General features: G+C 39.7%; 2 protein-coding genes across 10 annotated transcripts in view; both read right to left on the reverse strand.

The window, feature by feature from the left end:
• Positions 1-13: 13 nt before the first annotated feature.
• Positions 14-8,327, reverse strand: ARMH2 (armadillo like helical domain containing 2). Its single transcript, XM_039325425.1, has 2 exons — positions 7,984-8,327; positions 14-1,772 (listed from the first exon to the last, which is right to left on the reverse strand). The coding sequence occupies exons 1-2, from the start codon at positions 8,180-8,182 to the stop codon at positions 1,333-1,335; spliced, it is 639 nt and encodes a 212-aa protein (XP_039181359.1). The 5' UTR covers positions 8,183-8,327; the 3' UTR covers positions 14-1,332.
• Positions 8,328-9,244: 917 nt separating this feature from the next.
• The window catches only part of RIPOR2 (RHO family interacting cell polarization regulator 2), a 100,026-nt gene continuing 93,035 nt past the window's right edge, over positions 9,245-16,235 (reverse strand). For all 9 annotated transcript variants that reach the window (XM_039325491.1, XM_039325482.1, XM_039325489.1 and 6 more), the window contains 3 exons: positions 14,937-15,020; positions 11,792-11,882; positions 9,245-10,756 (listed from right to left, as the gene is read on the reverse strand). In XM_039325491.1, coding sequence (XP_039181425.1) covers positions 10,656-10,756; positions 11,792-11,882; positions 14,937-15,020 — 276 coding nt within the window. In that variant the 3' untranslated portion in view covers positions 9,245-10,655. The remainder of the gene's footprint in view (positions 10,757-11,791; positions 11,883-14,936; positions 15,021-16,235) is intronic.

Raw genomic sequence — 16,235 nt, forward strand, 5'->3', positions numbered from 1 at the left:
TTGAAATTAGTAATTTTTCTTCAATTCTTCCCAAACCAGATGTGCCTCTGCTTCTGCCTTTCAGGATTACTGTAATTTGCAGGTTTTCCTTGTCGCAAAAGATAGTATCTTTCAAATATAAAACGCTTTTTCTAATGACTTTATTAAATCCACAGCTTAGGACCCCTCAATCTTACCTTCTAATTATCCCTGTGCATGGAATAGACAGGACTTGGAAGAAAACTACCATATTTTGTTTCCAAATTTACTGTTAAATCTTTATAAAATTAGTGCAGTGTAAGAGAACATATTTAATTCTATTGGGTTATATTTAGCAGAATAGATTAATCATTTAACAGGGAAATGAATTGCCCTGGCCACTTCACTTTGCATAAATGTTTAATCTGTACATCATCTTACCTGTTTTTTGCCTTGCTTCTGATTTTTGTAACTTACCAGATAAAAACTTTTCAAGAAAATTTGAAAGCTGCTTATTATATTGTGCCATTTTGATTAGTTTTATTAAAGTTACCTTTCTGCTGTGGATCTCATATTTTTCCTTACTAGACAAATCATTTTAAAAAATGTTTTATTTTGATGCTTTGACTACATGGGATATAAGGATTGCAGCTGTTTCCAACTGGGTGTTCCCCTGCTAAAGTAACCTACAGCCCCATCACCTCAATCAATCAGACTGAAACTTTCTTCATCACAAATGGTAAGACTTCTTCCCAATCTAAGGCCAGATCCATAATTATCAAATGTTTAGCTTAATGGGATTTCTAATAGATTTCAATAATTTTTAACGGTAATAGTGCACGGGGTGTTATTGGGCATAACAGCTTAATTGTGTTTTGAAAGCTGTTTATTCTTAAAACCATTTTCACAAAGCATTTCTTCAGATTGATAGCATGTAGTAAAATAAAAACAAGCATCACATAGCCAACCTTGGCTGAACTCAAAAATAGGTTAGCGGACTTGAATGTGGATAGTTCTTGCTAGGAGATCCCAGGGCTAGGTGCTAGACCGGACATGTCAAACTCATGACGTCGCGTGACATATCGGAGCTTTTTCCCCATTTCCTGGTGACGCGTCCAGCCCGCGGACCAGCAGTTTGACACCCCTGTGCTAGACTAATAAGTTGAATATCCAGGCAGTAAGCAATGGGGATCGGTTCTGTTGAGTTTAACTTTGGACGTTTATCCTTTTTTTCTTTATTGATTGAATGAATCTTAGAATTAAATCTCAGTTTAAACACTAAGCAGCAATTTTATTGTGTCAAATATTTGAAGAAAGCAATACCTAGTGCCTCTCAGTAGCAGAATATTTGTTCCGACACACATTCCCTTAATTCTATTTGTATACTTCCATGCCTGGATATCCCATAAGCATGTACATTAAGGTAGCGTAGTTTTGGGGCCAGCCAAACCATTCCATATTAGATAGGTATTCCAGCCTTTTCTCTAGTGTTTGGCCACCAATTTCATGAAATAATTTAATATAAGACATATTATTACAGCAGACAACAGTCATAAGATAACAAACCCAGAACTTCACAAGAACTAGATCTGAGTCAGCTTCTGCAGAGTCTTCATCTTCTTCAAGATAGGAAAGCATAATTTCAGGAAGGTGGTGAGCTTTGGCTTCATTTTGATTTATGGGGTTAATGTAGCATACACTACACAGTCCTTTTAATACGGAGATTCTGACTTTTGTGGATGTATCTGGCATAATCAAAATATCAATCATGTCCTGAATATATTGTAAAGCAAGACTTCCAGCACCAACACCACCTGTAAAGCAATCATAGTTCTTAAATTCTGAGCCACTTTCTGCATAAACAAAGCCTGTTGACCACTAGTATCCCAAAATGCCCTATTCCATACAATGGATGGTTGATTTAAGGCACAAAATATCACATGGATCTAGCTTGGTTCATCTGTCTGAGTTCCTTTGATTCATGCAGGCAAAAAAAATATTCACTGCTGCCAGCTGCAAATTTCCCAAATTTTCAATAAATGACATCAGCAATCTGCATGTAAGATGAAGCAGATTCTTCTCCTTTCCTGCCCTCACTCAGCTTGCAGAATTTGCACTGATGATTTGAATACTGATATCACGGCTGCCTGAAACAAGAAACAACAGCCAGAAAAATGGGATTTCTGCTTCTCAGTTTAACCCAGAGAAATCAGCTCTGAGCCCAATACTGTGTTTCCCCAAAAATAAGACCTACCCTGAAAATAAGCCCTAGCTTGATTTTGGGGGTTGGGCCTAATATAAGCCCTACCTCCAAAATAAGCCCTATTTGAGAGCCTGTGCCAACCAATTGCCCATTCTATCAGACATCTGGTTGCTAGACACGAGGCATGGGGGGACCTCTGCCATGAGGTAGGTGGGAAAGGGGGGAGCTACCCCACGCATCCCGCAACTGCTTACTGTGCTGAAGGGACCCCATAGCTAGGCCTTTCATGTCCCAACACCTGTCACACCTCGCCTGTTCGGTAGTGGCTTCTCCCACTTTCTCCTTCCTCCTCCTTTAAACAGCCCTTCGCTCCCGCTGCTGCTTTTTCAGTCCCGGATCTCGGTTTGTCCAGAGCCTGTGCAGACGGTCTTTGGAACGAAGCCCCACAGTGACCGGGTGGGGTGGGAACCATTCCCTTCTCATTTGGACCAGCTCCGAAAGGGCCACACTAGAGTGCATTCACGTGCCTCCAATCCCCTTGCTTGCTGCAATTTGGCTTTGCAGCAAGCAAAGGGATTGCAGGCACGTGAATGCATGCTAGTCTGGCGTCTCAAAAAAACTGGGGGTTTTCTGTGGAAATGTATAAAATCGTACAAGAATCTTTAAGTCCAATACTGTTGGAACTATTTAATGAGATCTTAACAAAATATCTAACTAAAATACCAGCCTCATGGAAAGAAGCCCTCCTCACCCTGATTCCTAAGGAAAACTCAGACCTGGCACATATTAAGAACTATAGACCTATCTCATTATTAAATTCGGACTATAAGATTTTTATGGCTATAATGGTGCAAAGACTTGAAAGATTCCTAATAGATTTTATACATTCTGATCAAAATGGCTTTTTATCTAAAAGATACATAAGAAACAGTGTCAGGATTGTTCTGGATGTATTGGAGTATTATGAGGTACACAATGAAAAGCAAATGGGTTTAATTTTCCTCGATGCACAAAAAGCATTTGACAATGTGAAATGGGATTTTATGCTCAATCAATTGTTGTATATGGACTTCGGGGAAAATGTTATAAATATGTTCAAATCAGTTTATTTTAAACAGGCAGCAAAAGTAATAATTAATGGAGAAATGACCGATAGCTTCCAAATTCAAAAAGGTACAAGGCAAGGTTGTCCATTATCGCCGTTATTGTTTATGCTGTCCCTAGAGGTACTAATCAGAGTGATTCGGAAAGATGAACAGATCAAATGTTTAGAGATCAAGAAAGAAATGTTTAAAACGCAAGCCTTCGCAGACGATTTAGTTTTTATAATCAAAGAGCCATTAAAATCAGGGACAAGATTGATGGAAGTGTTGAGTAAATATGGGGAAATAGCAGGTCTAAAGATAAATAAAGAAAAAAACTAAAATGCTCATCAAGAATATGATTAAAATACAGAAAAATGAATTGGTTGACAGAATAGGTATTCAAATCATGAATAAAATAAGATATTTAGGGATACAACTAACTGCTAGATATGTTACACTTAAAAGAGACAATTATGATAAGCTAATGGAACAGATTAAAACTGATTTAGATACTTGGACCAACTTACAGCTCTCCTTTATGGGCAGAATTGCTGTAATCAAAATGAATGTGCTACTGAAAATTTTATTTTTGTTCCAATGTATACCCATAAAATTAGATAAGAAATTCTTTCAAAACTTTAACAAAACTATACTCAAATTTATTTGGCAAGGAAAAAAGCAAGGATTAAATTAAAATTACTGCAGGATTTGAAGGAAAGGGGTGGACTTGGCCTCCCTGACCTGGAAAAATATTATCAGGCCATAGTATTATTATGGGTTCGGGACTGGATACTATTGAAGAATAGGAGATTATTATGTCTGGAAAGTCATGATTTACAAATAGGATGGCATGCTATGCTATGGGATCAGAAATATAAAACAAATATTTTCAAAAGCATTACATCAGACGTGCTCTAATTAATGTATGGGTTAAAACCTGGCAACCAAATTATATTCAAGACCCTGGCTGGATCTTATCACTAGAAATGCATTTACATCCAAAGTTTATACAATTAGGGAAGATTATAACATATAAAATTGTACTAGACGAGAAAGGGGAATTGAAACCCAGGAAAATTCTTCGAGACGAAGGGGTAGAACTAGAATGGTGGGCATACCTTCAATTACAGGCGAGATATTGGAAAGATAAAAAAGAGGCATAAAAATAGAGCCGACAGGGCTGGATAAAATATTATTAGGTACTGAGGATAAAATGATAAAAAAGCTATATTATTATTTGTTAGATCAGGCAATGTATGAGGAACAGGTAAAAGAAACTATGTTAACGTGAAACAGGGTTTTTGATCTGTACATCTGGCAAGAATTATGGGTAAGAAATAGGAAGCTTACTTTGGCCACCTCCTACAAAGAAAATCTCTACAAAATGTTCTCTAGATGGCACCTCCCACCCACAAGATTAGCTAAAATGGGTCCAACTTTTTCTTCCATATGTTGGAAATGCAAATTGGCAATAGGGACATATTACCATATGTGGTGTGAGTGCTCAAAAGCCCGTGACTTTTGGAACAAGATAAAAAAATGGCTGGAAGAAATACTAATGATAGAGGTAGAGTTAAAATCAGAACTCTTCTTATAACTACGCAGAAATACGACAAAGGGATATTTTACTTGATGTTACACATTCTCACGGCTGCTAGATTGGCGTATGCACAAAACTAGAGGAATAAAGAAATTCCAACAGAAGAAGAGATTTTATATAAAATTTTATCGTGTGCTGATATGGATAGGCTCACAATGGAAATTAAAGACAAGACAGTCAGATTACTTTGAAATCTGGGACAAATTCTATTACTGGTGTGAATCAAGGAGAACTGTTCGGGTTTTAAGTTAGTGTTAAGATAGAAATATATAATTGTATGTTAGTATATAGAGAAACAAATTAGAGACTATTGTATAGAAAAATATGTATATAGAGAGATTAAGAATTATATGTATGAAGAGGAACAAATTGTTAGAAATATTTACACTGGAATGTTACGTTATGTCCATCTTTGTTTTAACTGTATTATAAATTTAAAAACTTAAAAAAAAACTGTTTTTTTTTTTCAGGGCTGCCAGATTTTCGCTGCCAGACTGTTTAACTTCCTTTAAAGTTTGCTTGATGCAGAATGCGGCTCCTTCCCATTGTGCATCAAGTAAACTTTAAAGAAAATGAACAGTCTGGCAGTGAAAATCCAATAGCGGGGAAAAAAAACCCAGGTCTTGAGTATGGGGAATCTGCACCGCCCGCCTCCCCCAGGGCCTTCACTTCGCTCAATTGATAAGCTGGCTATCGTACTGTAGAGGTGAAGTTTAGCAGGCTGAGCATGCAGGCAGAGGCATGGGGGGAGGCGGGCAGTGCAGATTGTGCGCATCTGCCTCGCTGTTTTCAGCGGCACTTCAGTACCCCGGTGGCTGGCCAGCCACCTCAAATCAACTGCATCATGCCATGGAGAGATTGGCTGAGGTTTGGGGAATTGTCTATCCCTATTTGTGGCGTGGCTGCCAATCAATTGCCATGCCACTTCTCGGGAGGGCAGCATCAGCTGCCAGTGCGGTTGTGGGGAAGGCAGAAGGCAATCCCGCCCACCAGATCAGCCTGGCGGGGGTGGGGTGGGAAACCAAGCAGCGGAGCCTCCAGGAGCTGCAGGGATCCCTGTGCACCCTTTGCAGTTGTCCTCCTGCAACGTGCAGCCTCTCCCTGTAAGAAATCCGGTTCCCCCAGGGTAAGGTTGGTCATCGTGGGAGGCTTGTCCCGCATGTGCGGTAGAGCTGGAGGACGGGGATGGGCTACGCCTCCCTTACATTATTGATGATGAATGTAAATGAAAAGGCAGTTTCCAAAGCCTTCCTTCCCCACCAAGTGAAACCTGAGTCACCTGGGGGGGTGGCGCTGGCTGGGCTGGGCCTTGTGATGAAAAAATAAGACATCCCCTGAAAATAAGCCCAAATGGGTCTTTTGGACCCAAAAAAATATATAAGACCCAGTCTTATTTTGGGGAAAACACGGTAGAACAGCACAGGATGTGTTGGACATGCTTGCAAAGAAGGCATCAGCTGAACCTGGAAATGTTACTGTCACGAGCAGGAGTGTCTGCTACAAAAAAGGATCCATAATGGGTATATAATTGCTGAGTGCTGTATATAATTATGTTGTGGTAGGCTGCTCTTTTTACATTGCACAGTTCTTACATGAGTAAGTTTCTAAAATAAAAACCTTAGTTGAAGAAATGTATGAATTAAAAAAAACCCTCCTGAATGGAAAAAAAGTTGGATAAATAAACTGGAGGAAGGCACTTTTCCTGCATTAAAAAATATTACTTTGCATGGCTCCACTCCATTACATGTCTGGCTTGGAGGGCAGTTGGAAGGAGGGGCTTTAAAGTTTGTTCTCTGTTGATTAAAAAGGAGATGAGGTATGATGATAGCCAAAGGATCAATTAAGTTACAATTCTTGCTTCTAAACACCATTTTTATCGAGCAATTGGAAACTTTAAATAGCAGTGATGACTTTCAGGTCTTTTTAAGAATGCGGTAATTTTGAGCCACATCTCTTCTAAGTCCCAATTAACAGGCAAGGACAGAGATTCTACTGTAGTTGAAGACCCCAGAATACCTGTATCTCCACCTGAACTCTGTAGGTCTGATCAGTCCTGCTTCCTTAATATTTAGGATGGCAAGCCTTTTGGGCTTGATGTGTCAAAAATTCATAGTGTCTAACTCGGTGGTTCTCAACCTTTTTAATGCCGCGACCCCCCAACCGGTCGTAAGTTGAGGACTACTCAACTGGTCGTAAGTCGAGGACTACTCAACTGGTGCAGCACCGTTTGCAGAATGGGACTTTTGGCGGGCTCAGCAGGGCAGAGACACCCTGGACAATTCCTATTGGCTTTTGAAAGCCAATAGAATTAGACTCTATTCAAGAGAGTCTATTCTATTGGCTTTCAAAGCCAATAGAATAAAAGGGAGTAGCACAGCTAAGGAAAAGGGGGGGGAAATGGCGGACTGCGTTGTTTGGCAACCCCCGTGAAATGGTTGTTCGACCCCAAATGGGGTCCCGACCCACAGGTTGAGAACCACTGGTCTAACTTGACTCTGCTGAAGCATCATCCTGAACAAGGGAAATAATCTCCCCTCTCCCCTGCATCTATGCATATGAATAGTGGCATTTGACAGTGCCAAAGCTGGGCCTGAAATTGAGACCTGGGCCTCAATTTTAACCTTAGTGCCACTGCTGACACTCAAAAAGACTAGCTTGGGGAATGGTGCAATTGGACCCATGGCCCAGCATTCCCCATGATCTACTATACCCGCTTAACTTCAAACTGACACCCCCCTCTGGCCTGAGGCTACTCCAGGTTACACAAGATGTTCTTGAAGAATGCTCTTCTGCAGCCTCCAAAAACCGGCAAAAGCACTCCCCACTCTTGTATTGCCCCCCCCCACATAACTTCCAGAGGAACTGAGGTCATGTAAGAATACGCCCCACTTACATGCCGCATCCACAACCTAAAATTGTTCTAGAATGGGGTTGCTTTCAAAAAATAGTTGTTGGATGTTGGTGGAACGCTGGCATGTCACCCAAAATGTAGTGTGTCACCTTTGACATATTTTGTAAGTTTGATATCACTGATTTAAGGAAAATAGTATCACATATTATTTAGATGAGTGTAGAATACATTGATCCCCTCCTTTTGAATCTTTTATCCCAAACCTAGCTCAATCTTCCATGCATACCTGTGTAAGCTAGCAGGCCTACATATAATGCAGCCTTGGCTCTTTCTTCCAGTGACAGTTCTGTATTTCTTAGATCCATGCCATATATTTTAATTTTGTGGTGGTGGAAGATCGGATCTATCAGCTTGATCATTGGTTCCCTCCTTCTATCACTATAGATGTTATAGCAAGCTTTTAGTGTACTAAATACAATTCCCATGTTGCCTAAAAAAGTATACTTCTTTCATCAAGTAGAAAAACGCTGGAAAAATCAATATATTGGTTCAGTTACTACAAAACTCACTCATAACTGGTAACTAGGTAATGAGTGTTGTAAACAGAATGTACAATGTAACAGCACAGATTCTTAATGATGTCATGCGTAGGGTTATTCCTCTGCTTTTCTAGTTTACTTAAATCCTACTTTAAAAAAATATTTCTCTATTAATTTTGCATCACCCTTTTAACTTTTCTCTGTACCAACTGAGATTAATTAAAAGATACCTTCTTCAGCTCCACATTCCAATAAACAGCAGAACAGCAAGTTCTAACTCACCTTTGGAAAAATCCAATATTTAACAGCACTTGCTAATTGAACTGTGTTCTAGAATTAGCAAAGTTGACGGTTAAAATTCCTTTTAAAAGTACATTCTACCAAAAGTGATAAGGCACTGAGGGAAGCTTTAAAGCCGAAGGAAAGAGTTCCCTGTCTTCTAAATATTAAATCTTAGCTTCCATTATCTGGGACCACAGTTGTTACAACTGTTAACAATTCAGTATCCAGGAATATTTGCAGGAAGAAGGTGTCTAAATCCTGCTTTGAAAGCTTTACACACCCATGAGTCCTTACAGGTAGTCCGGACTAAAAGTACAAGCTCTGTCTTTATTACATTAACAGAAAGACTGAAAAATATTTTTCCCCTCCTTTCCCTTTACCCTCTGGGAAAATTAGGGACAATCTCATCTGAAACATTTCCTACGCCCTCCCTCCTGCTACACGCAGTGTTTCTCAACCTTGACAATTTTAAGGCATGTGGACTTCAACTCCCAGAATTCCACAGCCAGCATTGTTGGCTGTGGAATTCTGGGAGTTGAAGTCCACATGCCTTAAAATTATCAAGGTTGAGAAACACTGCACAGGCTGAGAAATCTTTTATACACTAGTTGTCCTGTCTGCAGCTCTTCCTCCTGCCTCCCAAAGTCATTTCCACATACGTTTACAGGTACTGATTGCCAATAAGTGCAAGAAAACCTTATCACATGCTATTTCATATTTCAAAAATAATATTTATTATAACTTAAAGGAAGCAGTAAATACCAGAAATAACAAATACCACAAAATTAGAAGGCATATATAAGTCAAGAATCAGTACAAAAGACAGCCATAAAAGGTTGCAAGCTCATGTGAGCAATGTGCTATAAAATCCTGAAGCATAATACTTTCACATCTTATGAGAAATGCTTGTTTTTTTTCAGTAGACCTTTCACTAACTGTACAAATGTAATTTTAATCAGGTAATACTTATATTTGATTTATAAATATACAGATATATACATTCACGAAAATGTCTTAACCATGCATTTGCAAAAAGGCTTTATTAAATCATATTTCTAAACAAAACTCCAAAATCTACTTGATTCAGAGAATGCTTGATTGCTTTTTTTTTCTGCTTGTAGACCTGAAAAGTAGCTTTCATAATTGTATATCCACAAAAATAGCGGCAAGGAGTTTATTAAATACTTTGGAACTACAATTCTATTCATTTTTATTTGAAAGTAAATCAGGTTAAAAGGATTTTCTTCAGAGAAAGTCTGCATCAGATTAAGCTATAAGCTATCTTGATTACTTTATAGTCTATAAGGCAGTCCAGAATCATCTTTGTTATCATCTGTCATATTGAAAAATAAAATTAAATAAATCAAGTTCTTAAAAAGTAACAGGTAAATTTCCCCTCCCTGAAATTTTGGGAATTTGGGGCTTATCTGTCATTAAGTATACTCTATATACTTCTCTGTAGGAAAAAAAAAAGCAAATTTAATTTTTCACTTGCTTTACACAACTTCCACAATTGGTTATCAATGAAAAATGTATTCTAGTATCAACATGCATTCTGAGTGAAGGGCAGGAAAAAAGGAAGAATGGAAATTTAAACGGGGCACAAATCACACTATCTGGAATTTCACATCCTTGGTTTGGCCTAATTTTGAGTATTGCTTCTTATGCTAACTTAGATGGTTACCAGTAATAAAATCAAACAGGCAAATATTTGATGAATACAGAGATTCAGAGAAGGTGGGAGTCAGAATAGCTTTAAATGGTTGCTTTTCAATGTTTTCAACACAATATCACATATTGCAAACTGGCACAATTATGCCCACCAAACACGCACTGCTCTATATTTAACATATGTTATAATTTTAAAACATCTCTCATTTTTCCAAAGCTTTACAACAATTACTTGGATTTCACAAAAGCAAGATTATCATAATCTTCAACAAATTAATATTTCACTATAAGCTACATAGAAGAGCCAACAGCAGCCCATACATTAAATCCTCTCTCTTTTTTAATGCTCATAAATTCATAAGTTACAAAACAATTTTCAAATAATAGGCTTTGAATTTTCGTTTTTTTTTACAGGACCATCGTGGTTCAGATGAAATTGACATATCTTAAAATGTAAATTGAACACTTAAAAAGCTGTAGCCACTTCAGTTGTACGTCGACCACCAACTTTAACAAATTCACGGGGGAATTTGTCTAGCTGTTCATATGCCAGCCGTCCATCTTCTCCTGAACAGCGACAAAATAAAACAACAATTTAATGTTTCATCTTTTCAACCTGTGGTTCTAAACTGCAAATTCCAATCTCATGCTGCGTGACATGACAAGACTGGATATAATATCTGACATTTCAAAGAACTCTGATTATGGACAAAAATCGGGTCTCCTTTGAGATGACCTGGAGTCTTGGTAACTTCATGGAAGTGGCCTTTCAAGTTTTCTTGGTAACAATAATAGCAGTGTTTTATCATGGGCTTCTTCCAAATTTTTATTTTTACTTCCTAGTATAGCCTATAGCAGTGGTGGCGAACCTATGGCACGGGTGCCAGAGGTGGCACTCAGAGCCCTCTCTGTGGGCACGTGCGCCGTCACCCCAGTCCTAGGCCTTCAGCTGGGTTTTATAAAACCTTTTCGCTTTAGGCCTCCGCGACGGTGTGCAAAAAAAAAAAAGAAGGTTCAATCAATCAGTCAATTTCAACCTCGCGGGGAAAAAAAAGATCTTGCAAGTTGGAATTGATTGATTGAACTTTTTAGTCCCACCCAGTCTGCTGTTACCACTGCAGCCATGCCCACTCAATGGGCCACACCCACCAAATGGGCCACACCCACCCAGCACGATGCATAAGTGGGTTTTGGGTTGCAGTTTGGGCACTCAGTCTCTAAAAGGTTTGCCATCACTGGCCTATAGCCCTGGAATTTTCTATAAGAAATCTTACCTTTCCTCTCAAAAGATGAGGAAGAAGGAAAAGGAAGATGGAGAAATTGCTCCTTCTTACTTTTGGCTTCTCCCTTCCTAAGAATTCCAGTCATGGTGAAAGGAGTACAAGTTTTTATACAGCAAGTCACTTAATTACACTACCATGTTCATGTCAATAGGAGAAGATTATGGATGGTAAATTTGCTAATACTACCTCATTTCTATTTTTTGTAGTTCTTTGATTAACCCTTCTCATACTAATAGTTTGTTGTGTTCATTAGGTTTCTTTTTCCATCTGGAGTAAAAAGAGATACCAGCAAAATCATTAAAAAAAAACTCCAACCTACCAAGAGAGAGCAAGGTTTCAGAAGCTGTATTCCTAACTTCTTCATTGCCAGACTGGCAAAGAGTGACCAGCATTTTAATACTTTCAGTTGCCTATAGAACAATAAAGAAATAAATATATAATTCAGTTCTTTTCTTTCTTACAGAAAATCTTGCTTTATAGTGATTAATAGTACTGTACATCTGGGTTTTAAAACCTGTAATATATAGAATAGAAAATAGCAGAGTTGGAAGGGACCTTGGGGGTCTTCTAATCCAACCCCCTGCTCAAGCAGGAGACCCTATGCCAGGGATAAGGCAACCTTGGCTCTTTTATGACTCGTGGACTTCAACTCCCAGAATTCCTGAGCCAGCTGTCCACGAGTCATAAAAGAGCCAAGGTTGCCTATCCCTGCCCTATGCCATTCCAGACAAAAGGCTGTCCAATCTTTTCTTAAGAACCTCCAGTGATGGAACTCCCATTACTTCCAGAGGTAAGCCATTCCGCTGATTAATTGTTCTCAATTTAAAAATATAAAAACATATGTGCTTTCTCAAGCCATCTGGACGTGCCTCCACAGCTCAGAGAATCTTTTGCTCAACCACAGTGGCTACTGGTGCCCATGCAGACACATCTGAAAAAGTCCTCCCAAGAAACTTCCTGGGCCTTCTAAAGGAGGCAACTGGTATCATGACTTCAGCAGAGATACTTTGTTTACACAAAGATTCTTTACAAGGCAGCGGATTCCAATGCATTTTAGTTTTATTAGTTATGCATGTTTTAAAATTAAAGGTATTTGCAACGCTAAAAGATACACACACGTAGAGAGACTGATTACCGTATATATGTATGTATGTATGTATGTATGTATGTATGTATGTATGTATGTATGTATTGTCAAAATAATGATCACCAAGAGAATATCTATCAAAAATAGAATTTAATCCACCGAGCTTTCGTCAAATACATTTGACATCGTCAGGGTTAAAAGGCAAACGCCGGGGGAAGTCTTATATACAGTTGTTTAATGCCTGTTTCCGGCTCCTGGAGCGTGTCATCGGCCCCAGCTGATCGAGTTGAGTCCCAAGCACACACCCCACATCAGCACCTATCCTCTTTCCATTGCTAATTTGCATTCTGTCATACGTTACTCCATTAGCTGTTTCAGGGTTGGTCCGGTTGGGGGTCAGGATCTTTTCTCCTCCCCTGCTCATAACTCCCCCACCATCCCACACACGGCTTCCCTTAGGGAGCGGGGGTGGGCAATTATTTAAATTGCTTCCAATATCCCTGCAAGCCCCAAGACCACTTTGATCTTGTTTATCTATCCCTCGGGGTTGTAACGCAGGCTCATAGTCACAGCCCATGCTATTCCTCCTCCCCTCCTCCTTCCCGTGAGTTCTCCTGAATAATCTACTGTTCGTTTCCACGCTCTCTCCCTTGTGCACACTCAGGATGTTTTCTGCCATTGTCCCATTGTCAGTGCCTTGTTGTTCCGTCCGTTGTCGGTAAGCACCATTCCCACTCATCCCCAATTCTCCATTCTCACTCCGTACGTATGTATATATATACGTATGTGTGTGTGTGTGTGTGCATATATATATATATGAATGATAGATACTATTAGTGGAACAACCTGCCTCCAGAAGCGGTGAATGCTCCAACACTGGAAGTTTTTAAGAAGAAACTGGACAGTCATTTGTCCGAAATGGTATAGGGTTACCTGACTGAGCAGGGGATTGGACTTGATGACCTCCAAGGTCCCTTCCAACTTTATTATTATTATTATTATTATTATTATTATTATTATTATTATTATTCTACATATTGTTATATTTACAGGCAATCCTCAACTTATAACCATTCATTTAGTGACTAGTCAAAATTACAACAGCACTAAAAAAAAGTGACTTTTGACATTTTTTCATTCTTACGACCATTGAACAACTGTGGCAAGAAAGGTCACAAAATGGGCAAAATTCACTTAACAACTGTCTTGCTTAGCAATGGAAATTTTGGATTGAACTGTACCCTAAGTTGAGGACTACCTGTACCATACTCTCAAATGACTTACTGTATGACAATTTATACAATAACAGCTAACTATAAAAATACATAATTTGTTGGTAGTGAGGGACATTGTGACAGATTATTTTGACACAATTATCTTTCAGTGTCCCAAATTAAATATACCCATTACAATGGGGGGGGGGGTGAAGGATAATTCTTGACTAAAATCTATGCTAAAGGGGACAGGGGAAAGGAGGAATTATTCCCTTTTCTATTTCATCAACTCTCCTTACTAAATGGTTGCATTTTCTTCACATATATTTGCCTTCCTTTATACGCAGACCCTAATTTCAGCCCAGGAAACATTTCCATGTCAGAAAGGACGAGCTATGCACAAGAGGATTTGTCTTAGAAATCTGCAAAAGTTGATGAAGTTAGCAGTGTTGGCAAAATTGACTGCTTTGATTAAAGAAAAGAATACAATTAATTTTGTTTTTGTTTGGAAACTGCTTTTGGACTTAGTGCTAGGGGTGGGAAAATAAATGAATATTTGATTTTGGGCTTTGCTGATTAGATAGGTTTGTTGTTATAGAAATGGGTAGTATATTATATAAACGTAAAAAGGTGAGATTGTATGTTATTCTACTGCACCAAAAGGAATCGGAAGTCAGTTCTTTTCTTTTCTTTTTCTCCTTTCCCCTAAACCTTTTCTTCTTCCCCCTTTTCACTCCCCTTTTCCCATTATTTTCATTTTTCTTTGTATTTTATATTATGATATACTAATACAAATATCGAAGAAAACATGCTTTGTTTTAGAAATGTTTTTGTAATGGAAATATAAATGCATACACAGCAGATGGGAAAAACCTACCCAGTCAAATAGCACCTTCCTATGTTCTTCTAATCATCATATAATATAAATCAGAGTATAGCCTCTTTTCCAAATATATTGTTAGGCTGTATGCAACAAATCCCTCCCATTTTGGTAAAGTAATATCTGGACAGCCAACTCCAAGAGAACAATGCTCTTCTTGTTGTGTATTCAAGTCAGGTTACTGAAACCTCTGGTGGTTGGGGGGGGGGTTTTTGTTTTTTGTTTTTTTTTTTTGGCTTGGCCTTTTGTAGTTCATGGGAAAGTCAAGAAGGCAGAAGTTTACCTGAAGGCATTTCAAGGCCAGGCAAGCAGCCTTCTGCAGAGGGAGGCTGGGCTGGGCAAGGCTCTCGCAGTAATAAATTAAAGCCTGGAAGAAAAAGAGAGACCGTGAGACTGCAGAGCAACACCCTTTCATAACAACAGCAAAAAAAAAAAAAAAAAAAAGAATAAATCTTCTGCTTAAAAAAATAAATTCACTAAATAAAAAACAAAGCAGTATTCATCTCTTTGAAAGGAGAGCACTGATTGTTTAGGTAAGGGGGGAAAGGGCAACCAATTACCACAAAAGTTCTTACTTCCTGCCGCCACCATTCCTGTGTAGGATGCAATCAGAGATGTGTAAATGTTCTATGAATGAAGCATCATCCTACGTGTGGAAAAGCCGCTTTGAGCTCATGCCCAAACCGCAACATTTGTTTTGAATATTTGGATCTGTGCCTGGTCTAAAGCCAGGCTATTCTAGGCAAAAAGAGTTAGGGAGGTTGAACAGCAGGAAAAAGCCAGCCTGGCAAACTGGGGGAAGAGAAGGCTGTTGTACACTGTTCTCTCTCTCCCCTCAGCTACTCCCAGCATGGCACATCCCACTGGACCATCTATCCCCACCAGTCTTCTCAGAGTAATCAATCCCTCCCTCCCTCCCTCTCTCCCTCCCTGTAACAGCATAACCCACCAACCTGCCCATCCCCATAGTCTTCTGAGCTTCTTCCTTCCCTCTACAGCAGCGGTTCTCAACCTATGGGTCGCGACCCCATTTGGGGTCGATCGACCATTTCACGGGGGCCGCCAAGCAAGGCTGTCCGCCATTTTTTCCCCTTTTCTGGCGGGTGCCTTACCTCCCTTGGGCTGGGCCAGCTGGTGGCCCAGCCGGTGGTCGGCCTGCTCCATCTCTGCTGCTTGCCAGCTACGCCTCGGCCGGCGCAGGGGGCGGCACCACGCATGTGCGGCGCTCCCGGGCAGGGAAAGTCCTCGACTTACCACCGGTTGGGTAGTCCTCGACTTACGACCAGTTTAGTCCTCGACTTATGACCGGTTTAGTCCTCAACTTACGACCGGTTGGGGGTCGCAGCATTAAAAAGGTTGAGAACCACTGCTCTACAGGAGAGTGTTGGCCATGCTCCAGAATATATTCCCATTTACTTCAGGCAACCTGGCCTGCATCTCAGCGATGCCGAGAGCAAAAAGCAGCATGTGCAGGGATGCCACTGATAAAACATTTCTGGCTGTCACATCAACTGGAAAGACCCAGAGGGAACCAGATCTAAAATTACACTTTCTTCTACTGAAAGATCTACCACCTTCCTGG

This window comes from Crotalus tigris, unplaced genomic scaffold (assembly GCF_016545835.1).
Source record: "Crotalus tigris isolate CLP2741 ecotype Arizona unplaced genomic scaffold, ASM1654583v1 scf7180000024337.5909745, whole genome shotgun sequence".
Classification (NCBI taxonomy): Eukaryota; Metazoa; Chordata; class Lepidosauria; order Squamata; family Viperidae; genus Crotalus; species Crotalus tigris.